This window comes from Bidens hawaiensis, unplaced genomic scaffold (genome assembly GCF_021521415.1).
Source record: "Bidens hawaiensis isolate Kalapana, Puna unplaced genomic scaffold, B.hawaiensis_p1.1 tig00014763_1, whole genome shotgun sequence".
Classification (NCBI taxonomy): domain Eukaryota; kingdom Viridiplantae; phylum Streptophyta; class Magnoliopsida; order Asterales; family Asteraceae; genus Bidens; species Bidens hawaiensis.
In genome coordinates, this window is record NW_027492300.1 from 305,073 (window position 1) to 327,514 (window position 22,442).

Below are 22,442 nucleotides of genomic sequence, written 5' to 3' on the forward strand. Positions count from 1 at the left end.
TTGACTTGTTTTGTGCAGTCAGCAAGGAGTATGTCCACGCCGCCTATGATGAGCATATGGAGGGTGGTTCCGTCGCGCTGGGCGCTGGGGAGGTTGGCTTCCCCGATCGCTTCGATGACATGTTCATCCCTGTTGATCTGGGATTTCTCTTTGACAGCGATGCGCCTGGTAAGCCTTTGTACTTATGCTTATGCCTTTATAATACCAAATTTGGCTAACATTTCTGTTGCATGTATTGTAGACGCGCTTGAGAACTACGAGCTGGAGCTCGCGGAAGAGGAGGAGGAGGAGGCTGAGGTGCCCCAACTAAAGCGTAAAGCTAAGGGGAAAACTGGCGCAGGGGCCGGTAAGAAACAGAAGAAAGATGTTGCCCCTGTTGCTCAAGATCCTCCTACTCAGGCGAGGGGACTTGAGAAAACCCAGGAGTTTACCTCCAAGTTTTCCTTGTCTTCCCTGCCTCAAAATGTGGGCAGACCTCCTGTCCACACGAGGTATGGTGCCGCTACCTCCTCCCTTCGCGCGGCGGAAAAGGGAAGCGGCGTTGCGCCTGCCGTTTCCTCTTCGACAGGTATACTTTATACTTTATGGTTTTATGAGCGTTATTCTGATAAGATTACTAATGAATCTTTTCTCTCAAATGCTTGTAGAGCCGGCGACGTTGGTGGATCAACCTCAGGCGCAACAAGGTGCCGAGGCTGCGCCGGAGGTCGCTTCGAAGTCCCCTGTTTTACCCTCGAAAAAGGGGAGAATGGACTTCATGGCGATGTTTAACTCGCGAACGGCGGTGCGCCAAGGTATGTATTGCACTTTTATTTTCTGACTTTTCTCTTTTTAGATCAAGTCGGAACCATTTCTTTTTGTTGATTTTTTTTCATAGGAGTCGTTGCTGGCGTACAAGCTGCTTGCGGCACTGCTGGCGCCGGTGCCAGCGCCGTTGGTTTTGCTCCTGCTCCTGCAAGCGCTGAATCTCCCATCATCGGGATTACTAAGGAGCAGGAGGCCGTTTTACGCGCCGACCTGGCGGCGTCGAGACCTTTCTCACCTCCTCCTGCGCGCAGCCCTCCTCGCGAGACTGACTTTGGTTCTTCTAGGTCGCAGGAGAAAAGGCCTGTTTCAGAGGAGGAGGAGGTTCAAGTTGAAGGCTCCGACAGCGGCCGCGCCAGCCCTGCAGCGCCACGAGATTTCGCGGTGCAGTCTTCTCGTGGGGCTGGCGCTGACTTTTCTGCTTCATCCCCGCAGGTATAGGTTGGTTTTTGCTCCGCTGCGCGGACTTCCATATTAGTGTTTTGATGACTTAGATCGTTACTTTGTGTTTGCAGGAAGCCGATCACATTTACCGCCCGAGATGGAATATTACTGAGGACAGCTCATTTCAGTCCATGGGTGTGTGTGAGGACTTCTGGGCTCATTCTGTGCCTCCAGCTGAAAGGAGGTTTCAGGAGGACCGCGCTCGCGAGGACTTGCTCAACGATCATCTGTTTGCTGGGTCGGCTTTCTTTGCTGCCTCCCAAGAGCTTCGCTATGATTACGTAAAGGTACGTGATGCTCTTGCGGAAGCCAAGCAAGAGGATAATGTGTCTGCTTGGAATCTTTCTGATGCTCGAGAGAGAGCTGAGAAACTCCAAGCAGAGCTCAGCGAGAACAGAGCAAGTGCCAACACCGCCTTCGTGAAGCGCGGGCATGAGCTACAGGCTGCGCGGGAGAAGCTACAGGCGGCCGAGGCGGACGCGGCCAAGTACGCGCGTAGAGTGCGCGACTTGGAGCTGGACGCGGAGGCGCGTGACCAAGCTCTCTTGTCCAGTCTATAACTGACAAATCATCATTGGAGAGTGAGGTTGCGCACCTGAAGAAGAAGCTGGCGGCCGCGCGGGCCGAGAAAGATGAAGCCTTGGCGACGGCAGCGTCTAGCTAGGAAGCACTCGATGTTGCGCGAGCGGAAAAGGAAGAAGCCTTGGCGGCAGCAGCGTCCGACAAAGAGGAGCTGAAACAGACTAAGGAAACTGTTGAGTTGTTAAACTCTCAGATTCCTGCTCTTGAGACGTCTGTTTCCTCCCTCGCGCAGGATCGCCAATGGCTAATCTCACAGGGTGTGACTCGTTGCGCTTACGCGATGAAATACTCAGACGAGTTTCAGACCCTTGTGATGGATTGCAACGCTGCCTCGCGCTTGGTGGGTCGAGCTGAAGGGTTTAAGGATGGTTGTGAGTATAGCATGCTGAAGAAGAACCCATCCGACTACCCTTATCAGCTCGACGTTGCCTTCGCGGACATGGCCGAGATGGGGGAGAAGTATTTGAATACTCCCATTCCCATCCTTGCGCAGGTATTTTAACCTTAATGAGATTACCTTGACTTATTTTCCAAGTCTTTTTGTACTCATATTTTTCCTTATGATTTGCAGATATCCGCGCTTGCTGACCAGCCCGATCTCGGCGCGCTAAAGAAATTACTTGACGAGTGCGAAGGGGCTGGTGGCAGCGTTGATGGCGCGGGGAATGCTGCCCCTGCTAGCGGCTCTGGCGTGGCCAAAGGACCCGCTCCTGACACTATTGTGATAGAAGGCGACTCCATTCAGGACGAACATCTTGACTATGGTCAGTTTGGAGATGACGAGGAGTGGGCTGCGCCAGATGCTGAGGGAGGTGATGAGGACGATGAAAAGGCTGACGTCGACGTGGAGACTTGAGAAGCCCTTCATGTTTTTCTTTTTTTTTTTATTTGTAGTTTGTATCTCATCATCTTGTAAACTTGTAAATTTCAATGCTTTGGAATGAAATTTTGTTTTTCCCTTATTCGCATCTTGCGCATTCCCCATTCATCTCTTTATATTGCATGTTTGCTTGTTGAATATAAGATATGCTTGCACGTTGAAATAAGAACAAGGTTGTAAGGAAATTATTATACTTAATCCTTGTCATATTGTAAGTGATTTTGCGATATCCTGACTATGTTGACACGTGCTTTGGCGTTTCATTATTCCTCTTTTGCGCGACGTTATCGCGCATTTATTATAGGGAATTATGAGTTTTTTAGCCTTTACGTGTCAGTATGTGTTACTCTGATATCCATTACAATTTCATGCGCGACCTCGACCTGTGACCTTAACAACTATGTTTTGGCATGTGCTCCTTAGTTGTGCTTAGGTATTTTTATGGTCAGGATGCGCAGCATGTAGGATGGATGTTGTGAGTGATTTGATCTAAGGCTCACATTATTGGGCTAAGGCCCTGAGCTAAGGCTCATATTATTGGGCTAAGGCCCTGACGTTTTAGAGTTAAGACTCGTTAACGCGTTTGAGCTTGAAGCTCGCGCATGTATGTTTTACTTCGTTTTATTTTTGTTTTGATGTCAATACAATGTTGTCATATTGCTCAAAATTAATAAAGGGAAGTGTGAAACATGTATGCAAAAGGTAATAGAATCCACATTAAGAGAAGATAGCGCGTATCATTATTCATAATGGCTTGAAGAGCCTTGATTACAAATTTAACAATTTTTACATGAAACATTTTCTAAGCTGTGCCGCGTTCCATGCGCGCGGGATCTTCTTTCCATTCAAATCTTTTAAAGCGTATGCGCCTTTACCCAATTCTTCGGAGACTTGATAAGGTCCCTCCCAATTGGGGGACATCTTTCCCGGGGGTATCGCGCGGCTAGCTTCATTGTTTCGAAGGACAAAATCATTCTTCTTGAAGTGGCATTCTTTCACGCGCTGATTGTAATATTTTTCCAGTTTTTTCTTGTATTTGGCCTCACTGATGATAGCCGCCTCTCTGCGCCTCTCAAGCAAGTTGAGATCCAACCTCCTTTCGCGCTCGTTATCAATCTTGTTCATCATGAGCACTCTATGGGATGGGCATCCAATTTCTGCTGGAATCATTGCCTCCGTTCCATAGGTTAGGCTGAACGGGGATTCGCCATTGCTGGTTTTGCTTAATGTCCTGTGCGCCCACAGGACATTAGGTAGCTCTTCGACCCAAGAATGGGATTCTCCCTCCAACCTTTTCTTCAGCCCATTTAGCAAGCTTTGGTTCGCGCGCTCCACTTGGCCATTCCCCTGAGGGTGGTATACTGAAGTGAAAATTTGGTTGATGCGCAATTCCTTGAGCCAGCTGGATATCTTCTTGTCAGTGAATTGTTTGCCATTGTCGCTCACAATTTCCATGGGAAGGCCAAAACGGCATATGATGTGGCTCCAAATAAACTGCTTCATCGCTTCGGCTGTGATTTTTGCTAGTGGCTTGGCTTCGACCCATTTTGTGAAATAGTCTACTGCCACTACCAAAAATTTTACTCGCCCTTGCGCTTGCGGTAGGGGACCCACAATATCGATTGCCCATTTGTGGAAAGGCCATGCGGAGGTCACCGGAATCAAGTTGTTCTTTGGCCGCATGGTGTTTGGCGCATAGCTCTGACATGCTTTGCATTTTTGGATCTCTTTTAAAGTGTCAAAGTACATGCCTGGCCAATAGTAACCTGCGCTCATTGCCTTGGCAACCACCATGCGCGGGCCAGCATGTATTCCACATATTCCTTCGTGTATCTCTCTGATCACATAGCTTGCTTCCTCAGCATCTAGGCATTTCATGAGCGGTCCAAGATAAGAGCGTCGATATAGTGTACCATCAAGCAGTTCATAGTTCTGCGACTTGTGTCTTATCTTCCTCGCCTGTGCGCGATTGTCCGGTACCTTTCCCTCCTTCAAGAATTCCATTATTGGAGTTATCCATGATGAAGGTGTTGTATGAGTTACAAGGACAGACTTCGCTCCCACCGACGGGTTGCTCATTACTTCTACCCTGACATCTTTGCCAAAATGATCGAAGCTGGTTGATGCCATCTTACTCAGCGCGTCAGCAGACTTGTTTTCACTGCACGGAATATGTATGATTCTGAAGCAGTCAAATTGCTCGATGAGCTTTTTCGCCTGCTCTAGATACAGAGGCATGGTGTTCTCCTTGGCATCATAAAGGCCATTGACCTGTGCTGCTACCAAGTATGAATCAACATGGGCCTCTAGCTTTTTAACTCCGAATTTGTGCGCGATGCGCAGGCCAGCCAGCAGGGCTTCATACTCAGCTTCATTGTTGGTGCTCTTGAAGTCCAACCTGATGGCGTAAGTATATTCATGATTCTCTGGATCCACCAGTTAGAGGCCTGCGCCGGATCCTTCGTTGTTTGAAGCTCCGTCAGTGAATAATCTCCACACATTTTCTTCATCATTGGCTCGCGGAGGCTCTACCTCGCGCTGAGCCTCTTCAATTTTACCTTCGGGGATTTCTGCGATGAAATCAGCTAAGACTTGTCCCTTTATTGCTGGATGGGGCTTATAGGCGATCGTGTGCTCTCCTAATTCCAGCGCCCATTTTGTCAGCCTTCCTGAGAGCGCGGGACGCCGCAAGACTTGCTGGATGTTGTAACCAGTCAGAACTTCAATAGGATGACCATTGAAGTATCTATGAAGCTTGCGCGACGCGTGTGTTAGTGAAAAAACTAACTTTTCCATGATGGAGTAGCGCGTTTCAGGATCTGTCAGCACCCGACTCACATAGTATATTGGCGTTTGGATTCCCTTGCGATCCACCAACAATACTGCGCCGATGGCGCGCTCTCCTGCTGATAGGTACAATGTCAAAATTTCACCAGGAAGTGGAGCTGTGAGCGCGAGCAGATTTATCAAACATTCTTTTATCTCACTGAAAGCCTGCTCGGCCTCAGGAGTCCATTTGAATTGGCTTTTCTTTAAGCAATTTCTCAATGTGTTGACAAATGGGGTAGATTTGCTTGCATGGTTCGCTAGGAACCTGTTGATTGATACCAATCTCCCATTCAACTTCTGGACTTCTTTCATGGTGGATGGCGAGGGCATGTCAAGGATGGCCTCCACCTTCTCTGGGTTCACCTTGAAACCATCCTTGGTGACCATTACACCTAGAAATTTTCCCTCTTGTACGCCGAAAGTGCATTTGCTCGGATTGAGCCTCATGTTAACTTCCTATAGGCGCCCAAGGGTTTCTTCGATGTCTTTGAGCATTTGTTTTTCCTCCCTGCTTTTGATCACCAAATCATCCACGTAGACTTCTAGGTTTCTTCCAATTTGCTCGTTGAAAACAGCATCCATAAGTCTTTGGTAGGTGGCTCCCGCATTCTTCAAACCAAAGGGCATTTTTGTGTAACAAAAAACACCCTTGTCGGTTTTGAAGGCAGTCTTGTCCTCGTCTTGTGGTGCCATTTGAATCTGGTGATAGCCCTTGTAGGCATCCAGGAAACATTTGAGCTTGAATGGCGCCACGGAGTCCACTTTTGCGTCGATGTTTGGGAGGGGGTAACAATCTTTTGGGCACGCTTTGTTGAGGTCCTTGAAGTCAATGCACATCCTCCACGACCCGTTACTTTTCTTCACCATCACAGGATTGGCTACCCATGTCTGGTATCGTATCGGGCGGATGATGTTTGCGTGCAGTAGATCCTCAACCTGCTCATTCATGGCCTTCGCCTTCTCATCCCCCATGACTCTCTTCTTTTGAGCAATTGGCTCTACAGACTTGAACGTGTTGAGAGAATGTTGCGCCAGGTCTCGCGGAACCCCAGTCATATCAGAGTGTTGCCACGCGAAGACCGACATATATGCTGTGAGCAATCTTTTCATTCTCAACCTCGTGTCGTCTGATATCGTAGCGCCAATTGTGATTTTTTGCTCCGGGAATTTTGGGTTGAGAATCCATTCCTCTAGCGCGTTGTCTGCCATTGGAAGTTTCATTCTCCCTTCCCGCGGAGTACTTGTCACTGCACACAAATGATCTCGGTATACAAAAGTTACACCTGTTGGTGTTGGGAACCCCAACGCGCCGTGCGCTAGCGACGGTATGGCGTTGAATTGGGCAATCGTTCCTCTACCCAAGATCATATTGTGGCAAGAAGTGGTGGGCAAGACCAAGAAGTTGACAACTTCGGCTCGCTTGTGTTTCTCATCCCCCATAGTTAGCTCAAATTGTATTTGACCTAGGGGATGAATGATTTCATTTGAAACACCAGAGATTGGTGCATTCACAATTTCAAGCCTTGCTTGGTCTGCCGGATCCAGTTTCCTGAAACATTGCTCATACATGATGTCTGATTCGCTGCCAGTGTCCACCAGGACTTTTGACACTTCATAATGAGCAATGTGTGTAGTGATGACAAGAGGACTGCTGATAGAAGGGCCTCCCCTGATTCTTGGGAAGATTACTTGTTGCTCGCGCCAATCTCCTTGGATTTGCGCGCTTCTCTTTCTTGATATTTGCCCTTGCCTTCCTCCCTCGGCTACACAGATTCTTTTGTACTTTTTGCTGGCTGAGGCTCCTTCTGGTTGTTCATTTTCTGGTCTTGAGTTTTTCACCAGGTGAGCCAGCTTGCCTGATTTCACATCTTTTTCAATTGCATCCTTCAAGTGGTGGCATGCATCAGTGTTGTGTCCTGTGGACTTGTGAAACTCACAGTACTTGCCACTGTTTGATGGTCCCTTGTAGTGTAGTGGCTTGGGGCTTTTGAACTGGACATTCTTAGTGCTTAACACTTGTGAAGGCGTTTTAGTGAGGGGAGTCCATATTCTTGGCAGAGGTCTGTTAGGATCTCTGCCGCCTTCCCTCTTATCACCTTCTCCGCGATTACGAATGTCTTTTTGGGGCTGGGGTGAGCTTGGTTGCGCCTGCTTTTCTGCGGGAGAAGAACTGGTTTGTTGCAACCTGGACCATACAGAGTTCTGTTTGCCCCTTCTTTCGTTGTTGCGCGGTGCCTCTGCTTGATGCCCTCTTTCTCTCGCTCTATCTTGGGCAATTTGTTTTTCATTTCTCGCGAAGACTCGCGATGCTTCCATTAGCTTGGCCCAAGTGGTTGGCATGCCATCTCTGCTCACGAGAGCTCTGCGGAGTTGATCACTGCGCGCGCCTTATATAAAGGCCACGCGCAAAAGTTGCTCAGTGATACCTCCGATTGCCAGAGACTCCTGATTGAAACGAGTTATGTAGTCTTCAATCGTTTCATCATTCCTGCGCACGCAGTGCATGATGTCATCAGGGTCGCGCGTGTGTCTGCGCTGCTGTATAAAGTGAGCTTGGAACTTTTCCAATAGTTCCTCGAACCCATCGATTTGCCCAGTCGGCAAGCTTTCGAACCAGACACGCGCCGCGCCCGTGAGGAAGCGAGCAAACATGTGACACCATGTTGGCATCGTCTAGCTTTCTAGGTTTCCCGTATTGTAAAAACCTTGTAAGAAATCGTCTGGATCTGTTGTGCCGTCATATTTGCCCAAACCACTTGGCATCTTGGTTTTGTGCTGAATGGGAGCCTTCGCGATGCGCTCAGTGAATTTTGAATGTTTCACCAAGATGGCTGGCCTGTATGGTGTGGTCACGTCCACTTGCCCTCTCACTGGTGGGCTGTACGGTGTGTACAGATCCATGTCGGCTTTGGCTCCAGGCGTCACGTTTATGTGCGCGCGGAGCTGTGAACCTCCTGCATGAGTATCTCGCGTCCTCCTCATGCTGTGCACTTCTTCATCACTAAACTCAGCGTGTTCAGTGTGAACATAGTGACCCTCTTCCGGCGCGCGCGCCCTTTTTGTTCCATGAACGGTTTGCTTGTCAAACGCTAGCCTTTGTGTTAAGTCGACTAACTTTTTGTGTTTGACCATCTCATTGTACTTGTCCATTAGACGTCGTTGCTCGTTTATGAGCCATTCTTTAGGGTCATTGGTTTCATCTTCTGGACCCATTGGTCCTTTTTGTTTCGCGCCGGCAAGATTTTGGAACGTGAGATCGTCTGGAGGAGTTTCAGTCTGGCTATGAGGAGTTGTGATGAAGGGATGGTTACTGGTGGTGCGCGTAGAATCACGCGGCACCCTCAGAAACTGCTGTCCCCCATTAACATCCTCACGCTTAATATCCTCCAGAACTTGATCGACGTTACGAACACCAGAAACCATGGTGAAATTTTTTTTTAGAGAACTGATGAGATTTTGTTGCCGTTGTCCCACGGATGGCGCCAATGAAGAAACGTGGATCGACTCACTGGTAGACGATCAACTTTCCTCGGGTGTGATTATGCTATTTCACCGATGGTTCTCTGGGATCTGGATTCTTCCACCTACAAAATGAACAGCACCGTAAACTTACCCCTCAGAAAGGGACAGAGGGGTCCTCTTTGGGGTAACCCTCCGGTGTGAGAATAAGAGTTTGTTGGAGAAGATAATAATTTGAGAGTAAGGAAATTGGAGTGTATTGCTTAATATAGCTGAATACTGTGTAATAGGGCATACCTCTCCTTGTGGAGTTGATGTGGTATTTATAGTGCTAGGGTTTCCAATGATTGGGCTCAGACCCAATTAGGGCCTTTTTGGCCTCCTCCTATTGCTTCGCGCCACGTGTCCTTGGGACACCTGGTGCTTTTTCATTGGTTAATTGCACATGGGTTTTGCTGAGTTGTCCACCTTTCATTGGCAGCTGTCAACATCAGCATATTCTTATTCCTTAAAAAGATACCTTCTGGAAGGTTGTCTGACGTGCACAATCAAGGTTGTCCTTATCCTGATTTGGATAAGGACGAGGTTGATTATGTGCATGTGTGATATGCGCCTATCCTGAGGATGCGCGAGGTCTTCTCTTTATTCTCACGCGCAGATGTTTCATGCGCAGATGTGATATGCACAAGCATGTGATATGCGCCACGCGCGGATGCGCCACGCACAGATGTGATATGCGTGAGCATGTGATACGCGTGAGCATATGTGATGCATGAGCATATGTGATGCCTGAGCATGTGATGCATGAGCATATGTGATATGCGTGAGCATATGTGATATGCGCCATGCGCATAGGTTTTGGCTTTGTGCCTTCATAATGTCTTGATTTCAAGCCTCTTGTCTATATCTTGTGGGTTGACCCGCCTCGCTCGGTGTTGAGGCGGGTACATACCTCTTCAAATACCAATTAGTAAACAAAATCATTATTAAGATTTTATTTTTCTTCAAACTTTGTTATTTTTTTAAATAGGAAAATTGGAAATGAATAATCTCACCTTTTGTGTATTGGCCAATAATAATCTCACCTTTAAAAATCACTAGCAATGGTCCCACCTTTTAACTATTTTTGTCTCACTGGTCTTCGTTAAAAAATACTTAACGTCGTTATGTTTTTTCCCTAGTTTCAAACCGATGTTTTAGGGCTTTTGATCGGAAGAACGATATAAGTCGACTGATGCAAAACTTATTTCGAAACGGTGATTCAAATAGCTTGATTTTTGTTAATTGGAAATTCAAGCACCCGAAATTGAAACATTGCTTCGTCGTTAGGATCACAATTTCGAGATAAGTTTTACATCGGTCGACTCGTATCATTCTTCCGATCAAAAGCCCTAAAACATCGGTTTGAAACTAGGGAAAAAACATAACGACGTTAAGTATTTTTTAACGGAGGACCGGCGAGACAAAAATAGTTAAAAGGTGGGACCATTGCTAGTGATTTTTAAAGATAGGATTATTATCGGCCAATACACAAAAGGTGAGATCATTTATTTCCAATTTTCCTTTTAAATATTTAGTATGAGATATATCTTTTTAGCGTATTTCTTGTAACTTCTAAAACATGATGTTTTCTTAAGTTTTGAGTATGCTATTGTGACATGCTTATCTTTATTTACATATTGATATAACTTTTATTCCAAATCAAGTTGTGAATGGCAATGTATAACTGATCAAAGCACAAGCATACACGTCATTAAAGCTACTTTACAGTTTAGTTTATTTAATTATTTATTGCAAGGTGATACTTTTACCCTTTCGTCAATCTGATAATATAATATAACACGTTATAAATTCCTAATATAACATTGCGACATGTTTATTTTTATCTTCGTTTCGATAAAATTTGTTCAAAATCAAACATGCCATATACAATTAATCTTTTTTCCTTTACAATGACAAGCTGAAACAATACCGTCTGACAATATCTAAACTGGTATTGTTTTTTCGTATTCTATCTGTGTAAAGCACGTGTTGATCGTTATAATGGTCTGGGTATCGTACCAGTACTGTAATGAACCGAACTGATACAGGATGAAAAACCAAAAATTAACAGGTCCTAGAATTTGTACCAACATTCATTTTTATGTTATTCGATTGATGTAAAACACATGTTGTTATCTTTTTAGGCATTTGGGTTTCTATTACGATTGCTATAACCCAATATGAATATCGTAACATGTAATAAAAACTTGTAAATTAAGTTTTAATACTCACACATGTAGATTGAAAAGGGAAAAAGATTAGGGTTGCATCCATCAAACGACTTACAAAAAATAGTCTTTTTGGGTGTTGAAGAGTTTTTGCTAATTAAATAAAGGCATATAAAATAAGGTGTGGTTGGTTAGAGATGTGAAATTTGGCCTCTATACATAAGTTTCAACTTTCAACTTCGATTGCATTTTTTGTTTTTTTATTTCCTTGACTAAGCATACCATGATGGGCGAGGAAGATGCAGAAATGAATTTTAATCTTTAGCTTGTTTTTTTAGTATAATTTAAGAGAAATTTTAGATATCATTTTTAATGTTTAAAAATTGCATCTACACTCACACCACTTTCTTCTTTGGTACAAAAAGATAACTTAGATTAATCTTTGGTGTTAAAGTCAATGTAAATTTACTCTTTAACCCCTTTAATAAACAAAACTACACACTTATTTATAAATCTACTAAACTTGCTTTACAAGTCAATTACTTAACTTTGAAAACAAGACAATCTTATTATAGAATAATTCATATTAAAATAAACTTAACAAAACAAACCCTCAACTCTATTGATAATTCAAGATTAACCTTCAATCTAAATGTAGACATAAAACGTAATCTTATACATAAACAAACAAGCATATGTAGCTACAGAAAACCGATCATCTTCATTAAGACACATAAATAACAATTTGCAAATCATACTTAATGTATATTACCGTTAGCACAACGGTGGTTGAAGTTGTTTCAACCGCTGCACAACTTGCTTCATGGTCGGCCTCATAGATAATGAGTCCACTGTACAAGCCACTGCTAGATTCAACACCTCCACTAGATAATCATGAGGCCATGCATCCCACAACCCCGCCATAATAAACTCACTGGCGTCACCTTTCTTTAATAACATTAACCCGTCTCCATAAGCCGAAAAAGATGTGTCCGCCACCTTTTTATCAGATAAAAGTTCAAGCAGTACCACCCCATAACTATACACGTCGGCTTTCTCTGACACCGGACCCGTCATCGCGTGTTCCGGCGCCAAATACCCAACATCTCCTATGGTGGCGTCAGTCTCCGACACACCCAATATCCGCGCGAACCTAAAATCGGATAAATAAGCATTTAAATCCTCATCTAACAAAATATTACTGGGTTTAACATTACAATGAAGAACACATGGCACACATTGATCATGGAGATACGCGAGTGCCCGGGCTACATCTAATGCAATCTTGTGAAGAACCCGCCAGTCAACGGCTCTCCTTGACCGTTCTCGGATGAATCTTTCCAAGTTTCCACCACGTAGGTAGTTATAAATAAGAAACACATCGGTCTCACTCACGTGATATCCTATTAATGTCACGAGATTCGGGTGTCGTAGCCGCCCTAATGTTTTGATCTCCGTATCGAATTGTTGAAACTGTCCGAATACCGGTCGTTTAACTGCCACCACGAACTCGGGTGAGATCTCGGCTTTATATGTAGCTCCAAGTTCGTCGGTTCCTATAATGTTGCTAGCATTGAAGTTACCGGTTGCTTGTATCACACAATCATAATTCAACCTGACCGGGATGTCCGTAAAGATGGTAACTTCCTTTTGGGTCGACAAGCGGGTACAGGAAGATAGAAGTGACAAGAGGTTTGAGGGTTTCCAATGATGATGAGCCATTGGTGGAACTCAAACAAGAAAGATGAAGTTTCAGTTTGGTTTGGACTTTTGGGGTAATTTGAAAATAAAATGTCAAATGTGTACAAAGTCTTTAGTCTTAACTCTTAAGATTTGAACCTTCATATTGGTTTCCATCTTTGACGTGTTTCATCTTCTTTCTTCCTCTAATTTAGGAATTTATTTTCAAAATAGGAAATTAAATTTATGAGTATTAATATTTTCTCACTTTGCACTAATTGCTATAAAGGTTTAAGAGTTTTCTAAGGCCATTCTTAAGAGGCGTCACATCGGCATTTTAGGTTATTACATTTCACATCAAGAAAATACGTTATTATTTTAGGTCATTACATTTTACATCAAGAAAATATGTTATTGTGGACGAAATGTGATATGGGGTGAGATGTAGATAAACTATGATGAGCAAATTCGTTACCGGTACCGTTTGGTACTGTTGGTATCGAATTGGTACTAAAGTCTTGAGTTTCGGGATCGGTATGGTACCGTACCAATACCGAACTGAATATTTCGGTACCGGTACAAAAAAATTGTGATTTTCGGGATCGGGATTTTCATTGCCGGTACAGTGCCGATTCATCCATAAAATAAACTATTTTGTATATTATTAAGTAATAATTAAAAATACTAAGAAAGCCAAATAACTCCAACTCGTGCGTGTTCCGCGGCTTTACATCTGCTCCTTCTGCATCCCCTCCAAGGCGGTGTTCCGCTCCCTAGCTGCTAAGGCGGCGATGCCTAGCCCCCTCTCAACCTTGCCATAACGTATGGTTCAATACTGTAGTTTTAAGTTTTAAATTTCTTACTCACTACAATTACTTTAAATTAAAAAAACAAAGCGAAAAATGCATATTTTGGCAAAGTAAATATCAAAACCTAGTTTCAAAGGAATTAAAATCCCTTGAGCAATACAATCCCATGACATGGTGTGTTTGTTTCGTTGGAATTTGAATCTTAATTCGTTGAAATCTAAAATGGCGTGTTCGGCTGTCAAAGAATTAGAATTGGAAATCAATTCCTTCAAATTCCTTTAAATAAACGGATTTTAAATCCTTACAAAATGTGGAGGATTTCAAGTGAATTCTTTGGAATTTCTTCTCGATATATTTTTTTTAACGAAAACAACGAATAAAACATTTTAGTTTTTTTTTTATTTTTTTTTTGTTTTCAATTTATATTTTGAGTAATGATTTTTTTATTATTATTTTTGAATATTTTTTTGAGGGGTTTTTAAAATCTCTCAAAAAATATTAAAAAAAATAATAAAAAAATCATAACTCAAAATATAAATCGAAAACAAAAAAAGTAAAAAACTAAAATGTTTCTGTCGTTATCCTCGTTTAAAAAAAACTTGATTTCAATTCATTTGTCAAACGAACACATCAAGAATGGAATGGGATTTCAATTCCTTTAAATTCCAATTCCTATTGGAATGTTTAGATTCCAAATCTATTTCCTTCCAATTCCAAATCCTATTCAAATTCCAATTCCAATTCCATTCCATGAAACGAATGCGTAGTTTCACATGAAATACCCGAAAAATACCTCTAAAAAGTGCAACCCCTTAAAAAATCAAATATGCACCCGGAAAAAACCCGAAAAAAGAGTTATTTCTAATACCCGGAAAAAGGGTATTCAAATACCTGATTTTAGAATACCCAGTTCTATGCCCGATTCAAACCCGATGCATAGGGTATGGTTTTTAGAAACAACACCCGGACCCGAACCCGACCCTGGTGTTGACAATACTCGATTTTCGGATATCCGGTCATACCCAAAACGGGGTATTTAAAAAACCCGATTTGGGCTTATGACTAAAGAAGGGATTCACTTGGGCTTATTCTCGATATGGGCTAATGAAGGATTCAATTGGTCTGTTTAGGTTTTAAGAAACACTAGCCTATTTATATATAATAATAATAGTTTCAGAAACACAACCCACCCTATATCCCATCAGCGTCACACCCGGGTTGGTTAGGATATCGGAAAATCGAATTTCTCTCAGCCGTCGAATATTTTCATAAGATAATCATCAAGATTACAATGTCAAACAACGTGCTACCTTCTGAAATCTTCTTGAAGCTGCTTCCTGTCAAATCGTTGATTCGATTCCGGTCGGTCTCCAAAACTTGGAAGTCTCTCATCGACAGCCGTGACTTTGTTATTAAGCATCACACCCACCACTCCCAGAGCCGCCAACAGCTGCTCGTGGCGTATGAAAATCAAGTTCCGGTGTCTGATGATGACGATGACTGGGATTACGAACAGAAATATGTTTCGGTTGTTGATGATAATGCATTCCCGAAACATAATGTTGTCCTCACTCCTCCTCTATTGGTTAGGATGCTTACACGTCCTAGACTAATTGCCACTTCTCACGGTTTGATGTGTTTGTTTAACCGTACTCGTTGGGGGGATGAAGCCGTTTTTCTTTGGAATCCGTCCATTAGAAAAATTGTTGCTACTGATCTGGGTCATCTTAAGTGAAAGATATATATGCAACTGCCATAGGTTTTGGGGTTTGTCGTGAGACCAATGACGTTAAGATTGTCAAGATTACGTATGTTGATCAGAAGACACATGGTCCTACTTGCATCCTCCCTCATGTTAAGGTTGTTACATTACGCACGCGAACGCGAGCTTGGAGAAGTCCGTATGGCAATCTTCTTGGCAAATCAATTCATTTTTTCTCCGATCATGAGGTACTTGTAGATGGTGTTTTTTTCTGGCTTGCTACTGATAGAATTACTTTAAATAAGTGCGCGTATGAGTATATGGTTATTTTATTTGATATGACAAGCGAGGAATTTAGAGAAATAACCCTTCCACCTAGTTTAGTTTCAGCGTCACGGTATGGTTTTAGCCTTGTCTAAGTTAGGGGAGTTTCTTGTTGTGGTTGGACATGATCAACTTGCAATATATCCAAGTTTCGATGTGTGGGTGATGGAAGATGGTTCGTTCACAAAGCTATTTGCTTTTACACCAAAAGATGATGATTTGTTTAGAGGATTTCGCAAGACTGGTGAACCTATACTTGGTAATCTTGAGATTGATGGATATCGGGGTAGATTTAAAGTTTGTGACTACATGGAGACATTACTTCTGCATGATCATCCAAATTTTATGGGTTGAGGGCACTTGGAAGTGGAGAGCTAATTAAGATCAAAAGGCATTTGAGGTGCGGTTCAGGTTTTAGGATGATTTGGTTTCGTCAATTTATTTATATTCTGTATGTCCTTCATCACCACATGTTTTAAGAACTCCTTTTAAGTTTTAAGTTATGACAGGTTTAGTTTCAAGTTTTAAGTTAACCACATGTCATTCGGTTATAACTATTATCCCTAGAAGAAAATCTCCATGAATCACTATACTTTTACTATTTGGAAGTTTTAATGGCTACTTGATGGTATTATTATTATTATTATTATTATTATTATTATTATTATTATTATTATTATTATTATTATTATTATTATGTTAACATACTTTGATTAACGTTATTGTATAAAAGAAATAGAGGAAAACATTATTATACACACATTATTTAGTCAAACTAATGTGTTTAAAAAACATGAAGCTATCCTGTTTGAAGCAAGATGGTAGCCAAAAATGTTCTGTTGAAACATGTAATTAAATGTAGTCAGAGAAGGCCATAACTCAAGTTTAGAAATGTAGCTGCGATGCACTCTGCTTAACTGATTTCGTGTTTTACACAAAATGTTAACATGTGGCCTTTTTTATAGCAATACACCATCCCTGTTTTTTTGTTAGTAAACCTGTAAATTTTTTATTATGTTTATATCTTTTTAATTGAACCGGATAAACCGTTTGGATTTCCCAATGATGTATAACTGAAAGAAATTTAAGAATGCATTTTTGCAAAAATTAATTTGCTTTTCAAAAAATAAAATATATCTGTGATACATAGTAAAGCCTGTTACACCGAACCGGCGATGGATATCTATCCATAAGGAATGATCGGTTTGGTTAAAACTTAAAAGAGTGTTATGGTTAAGGAGATAAAGACATGGTTTCTTGATGATATAGGTCGGAGGTGCACAAATCGTGTTTTTCAAATACTCGGTTCCGGGTATGGAGCCGGGTCGGGTATGAGCAGGTATTGGCAATACTGGGCCGGGTCCGGGTATTGCCTCTAAAACAACACCCTAGTATCGGGTTCGGGTCGGGTATTTGAATACCCTATTTCCAGGTATGGAGGCGCATAAGGGCTCCATACGGCTAGGTTGGGCCAGCTGGCGGTGGCCTTTTGCCATTGGGCCACCCCGTACGGAGTATTTAGACGATTCTCTGTTTGTTGGACGTTTAAATAATAATAATAATAATAATAATAATGGGTTAGGCCATAATAGGAAGTATAGTTTTTGTAGAAAGGATAGGAAATAATCTTGTCCATTGATTTTGAATATGGAGGGTTGAGATTAATTTAGGAGGAAATCAAGTGTGAACATAAGGGGAATGGTATAAAATGAATAACACATTTGTTGACTTTCTCTCTCCACATGCAAGACACATGCCAAATTCCCTCATCATTTTAAACATCCATAATTTTTTTATGACATTTTTATTGAAAAATAAATTTACCATAATAACGAGTGTCTTTTTATCTTTTATATGAGTATCATATTGTCATATAAAAATTGAAAATTAGTGGGTTTTTTACAAATTGTGTTTTACCAAAATTGTGTTATACAATAGTATTTTTCATTGTGTTTTTTTTCATTGTGTTTTTTGAATTGTGTCATATAATTGTGTTTTTTATTGTGTTTTTTATCATTGTTTGTTTTTCATTGTGTTTTTTTTCCATTGTGTTTTTTACATTTTGTTTTTTATAGTGTTTCCATTGTGTTTTTTCGGCTACCGTTTGACTTTTTTTCGGTGAATTTTCCGGAGATTTTTCCGGCGAAATTTTTCGTGGATTGTTTTCCAGTGACTTTCCGACGACTTTTCTGGTGAAATTTCCCGGCGAAATTTCCATAGACTTTTCCGGCGAGGTGGTGGCGGTGGGTGACGGTTGTGGTGGCGGTGGGCGATGGAGTGGTGGTGCTTGTTGGAGATTAGTGAAGATGTAATTGGGGTTTATATAAGTGGATTTTTGAAATTAATGTGAGTGGGTTTTAAGATTAAAGTGAGTTTTAATATTTAAGTGTTAGACTAAAATACCCTCCTTCCTAGCCTTCTTAGAAAAATCAAACTTTTTATTTGAACCTAACCCATAATAATAATAATAATAGCAATAATAATAATAATAATTTATATAGTTTATTTTTGTATATTATTATTTTCAGAATATATGTTTTGTTATTGTTGTATAATTGCATTCAAATAAAAATTACGATCCACAATGTTAGGTTAAAGATATTATTTATTATTTTGATCTGAAATCGCAATAATCATTATTTTATTGTGTAGATTTTTTTTTGTGGTCATTTATCATTAAAATTAAAACGATTACAATAAAGTGGCAGGCAAACGGGCAACAAATTGCGTCGCAATCCCGTTTGTGTAGATGAATAAACTCCACTTCTAATTATTTATTATGAGTGAAATAATTAATTCATACTGGTCACAACATAACTAGTTACAAGAAACAAAATGTACAAGAACATCAAAAGGCAGAAACGCATCCAAGCGTTGTCATCTACGATACATTTTTTCTACAACCGATTATGGGTTTCTAATCTAACTATATTATTAAAACAACACAATTTATTCATATGACATTTAACTAGCCATTCCACATAGGATGCCAAGTAGCTCCCATGTCACTATTTTGTATTATAATATGACCCATACCCGTTTTCCTATTATAATCCATGAGCCGTAAAACTTTATAAATTTTTGAAAAATATTATTGTGTGATACGGGCTTTGAACCCAAGACCTTATATTTCAAACCAAATGTGCTTACTAACTCCACTAAAATGGTAATTGTGTTTGATTTTTTGACTTAACATATATAAATGTGATTTCTCTTCAAGTATAAAACCAAAATTATATTTAATTGTTTCTTATTCATAATTCACAATATGACATTGTCTTCCCATATCGATCTTTTTAACACAACCATTTAAGATTGTTCATCGTTTCTTTCTTTATTTAAAAATATAATATGTTTGTATTTATTTTCTTTTACAACAAAATCTTGGTGAATAAATATCAGAGGTTGTTGTATACTGAAGATGTGGATGGGTTACTGCCCATTCATCGAGCTCTTATTAATTCTCATAAAGACACATTTTTATATTTGTTGAGTGTCACAAAAGGCAATCAGTATCCGAGTACCTTCACAGGAAATATGGGTGTGACACTTTTGTCTAATGTCATTTTTGCAGGATATTTTGGTAAATTCTTTGACTGAAATGTTGATATTTTTTTTATATATTTTTTTGTGTTAATTAATATTTTCTATATATTTGACAGATATCGCACTTGATTTAGTCACTCAATATCCTGAACTGGCTACTACTATACCTTCTGATAATGTTGATGCTCCTTTAATGGCTATAGCGAGAAAAGCAAACGCCTTTGAAAGCGGATGTCGCCTTAATTTCTTTGATAGTTTAATCTATAAATGTAAGGCTTTATGTAGACATTTAACATTCATAATTTTTGTTGTGTTTTATATGATATAAGGATAAAATAACGAAGGATGTTTTGTTTCGTGTTACAGATGTTCCTTTGAAGTTGGAGAAACCGAACTCAAACAAAAAGCAGGGGAAGATGTACTTCTGCACTTCAGGTTTGCTGCAACTTTACATTAATAAAAGTTGTTAATTTTTATAATCCACAAAATAAAGAATCCACTAATTATATACGCTTCGATGGTAGTTCTTCAAGAGATCAACTTTGTGGTCTGGAAAGTTTTGGGTAGGATCGGTGAGTGTCTTCAATTTCTTGTTAAACAAAAGTCAACTGTAAAAGTCAAAGAAGCTAATTCTTGAATCTTGATATGAATCTAGTGCCTCACATCACACACATTCAGAAGTTAAAGCTGGCTCATCATCAAGCGCTTGCGCTCGTGAAATGTTTATGTCGAGAAATCAGTGCGTTAAATCTTCAATCAAACAGTATACATTATTCAAATCCAATTATTGAGGCTGCAAGCAATGGTGCTTATGAGGTTATTCAAGAAATTGCTGACACATTTCCACAGGCAATTTGGTATGGTGATACAAATGGTCATTTCATGATCCAGTTGGCAATTCTTCATCGATGTGAAAAGGTTTATAATTTGACATATCAAATGAGTGATCACAAGCATTTTCACAAGACGCTTAAAGACCCGTACAATAATAATCTCTTGCATTTGGCGGGAAAACTGGCACCTCAACAGAAACTTAATCTTGTCTCTGGTGCAGCGTTACAAATGCAACGCGAATTGCAGTGGTTTAAGGTAACAAATATTTTCTGTTTCGATTTTTTCGCTTTCGGTTTTGCCATTTGGACTTAAAATATGAATTTTGGCCTAAATCTTTTTGTTATTTGATAGTTAATCGATAATTATACATTTGGGCTAAAATATTTGGGCTACACTAAATATTAAATTCTTATAAATCATTTAAAATTCAAAATTAAAAATGAAAATCCATTTTAAAATTTTAGATTAATAATGTGTAGTTATCGTTTAATTTATTCAGGAAGTCGAGAAGTTTGTGCATCCAAAGTATAAAACCGAAAAGAACTCGTTTGAACAAACACCCGAGATGTTATTCAGCAAAGAACATAAAAAGCTTGTGAGAGACGGCGAAGAATGGATGAAAAAAACAGCCGATTCATACACAGTAACCGCAGGACTCATAACCACAATAGTATTTGCAGCAGCCATTACAGTGCCAGGTGGCAACAGTGGCGATACGGGCCACCCACTTTATGCAAAAGAAGCATCTTTCTTAATATTTGCAGTTGCAGATGCAATCTCCTTGTTCTCATCCACCACATCATTATTATTATTTTTATCTATCCTAACCGCTCGCTATGCAGAACAAGATTTTCTCTTCACGTTACCTTCAAGATTAATAATGGGACTCGCGACATTGTTTTTGTCCACAACTTCAATGATGATCGCTTTTGGTGCATCATTGTATCTTTTATTTGGGCAAGGGAAAGATTGGATTTTGATCCCGATAGCTGCATTATCGTGTTTACCGATTACTTGTTTTGTGACGCTACAGTTTCCACTTCTTGCAGAGCTAATATCGTGTACGTATGGTCGAGGACTTTTTGGTAAGCAAAGTGATCGACCGTTTTATTGACTTTATGTTTTAAGATTATACGAACTTTTTGTTAAATGTTTTAGATACATTGATATTTTGTTGTTTTAGTTGCTATGTTGATGCATGCCGAGCCTTGAACTAACCATCAACATCATTATTAGGGCATCTATATGTAAATGTGTCTACTTCATGATGATCATACAGATATCTGAAGTTGCAATTTAACTTATAATTAATCATATCATGGATTTTAAACAAAACCTGCAAGCATCATTTTACACACCATATATAAATACTCTTACATCGGCCGAGACTCCACACCACATACAATCAGGCCGGACATAGTTCCTTCATATGTTATCAACTTCAGACTTACCGAAATATGATCATTTTTAAGTTGATGACTTGAGTTGAATTTCCAAACTTTAACCTCCATCCATCCATCTTCCCTTTGTTTAGGAACGTTGTTGTTTTCGTGTATGTTCCACGGGCTCGGAGATCTTAAATAAATAATTTCAGCCGGATTCCTGTTTCGACGAACTAGATCTCTAACTATCACTGGACAATGCAAGCCAACACATTTTTCTGAAAGCTTGAAGACAAGATAACACAAGTATTCTGTATCTTGTGACAACATTTGGCTTTGAATCTTGTAGTTGATACGAAAAACATGTTGTGGTGGTAGCTCGATCACTTCTTGGAATCGGTATGAATGATGATAGTTTGAGTTTGATTTCGAAATTTTTTGGACTTGCTCGGTTTCTTCACTTTTCACCTATAAATTTAAAATGAAATTGTTACATATGCACCTACCACTGTCTTAAACCATAAGAGGAAGATATAAACGGAAACTAAAGAGCGCATTTAAACTTTAAACTTACATTGTCAATCGCTCGAAACTCAATTCCTTCGATATATATCGACTCGTTTCCACAGTAGAATCGTGAAAAGCTTTCAAGTAGAACCTCAAACTTAGTATCTTCCTTGTCACACAAAAACCGGTACAATTCAATCATCATCCACTTGTCGTCTCTCCACGTTGCGAAGTATGCATGCAACGTCTCTCTCCCCATTTTGTACTTTAGATTCACATACATTGGTTTACTTGAAAACTTTCTTGTATCATAAAATTTGAATACGATGTAAGCCCCATAATTGACACCCGGAGATATAAATTGAGTTGCTATCTTGATTTGGATCTTCAAGTTCGAGATATTATACATCTCCGCGACTTCCTGGAACCTGCACATATTAACTATCTTGA

The 22,442-nt window shown here is 40.5% G+C and overlaps 3 protein-coding genes across 3 annotated transcripts; 2 read left to right on the forward strand and 1 right to left on the reverse strand.

Moving 5' to 3' along the window:
- Window positions 1-11,982: 11,982 nt before the first annotated feature.
- On the reverse strand, window positions 11,983-12,930 carry LOC143547619 (LRR receptor-like serine/threonine-protein kinase RPK2). Its single transcript, XM_077039002.1, has one exon. It carries the CDS (start codon window positions 12,928-12,930, stop codon window positions 11,983-11,985), a length of 948 nt encoding a protein of 315 aa, XP_076895117.1.
- A 2,058-nt stretch (window positions 12,931-14,988) lies between these two features.
- Window positions 14,989-15,432, forward strand: LOC143547620 (putative F-box protein At1g47790). Its single transcript, XM_077039003.1, has one exon. The coding sequence runs from the start codon at window positions 14,989-14,991 to the stop codon at window positions 15,430-15,432; it is 444 nt and encodes a 147-aa protein (XP_076895118.1).
- Window positions 15,433-15,798: 366 nt separating this feature from the next.
- Window positions 15,799-21,217, forward strand: LOC143547621 (uncharacterized). Its single transcript, XM_077039004.1, has 7 exons — window positions 15,799-16,020; window positions 19,126-19,306; window positions 19,386-19,538; window positions 19,636-19,704; window positions 19,794-19,841; window positions 19,925-20,358; window positions 20,603-21,217. Exons 1-7 carry the CDS (start codon window positions 15,799-15,801, stop codon window positions 21,215-21,217), a joined length of 1,722 nt encoding a protein of 573 aa, XP_076895119.1.
- The last annotated feature ends 1,225 nt before the right edge of the window (window positions 21,218-22,442 follow it).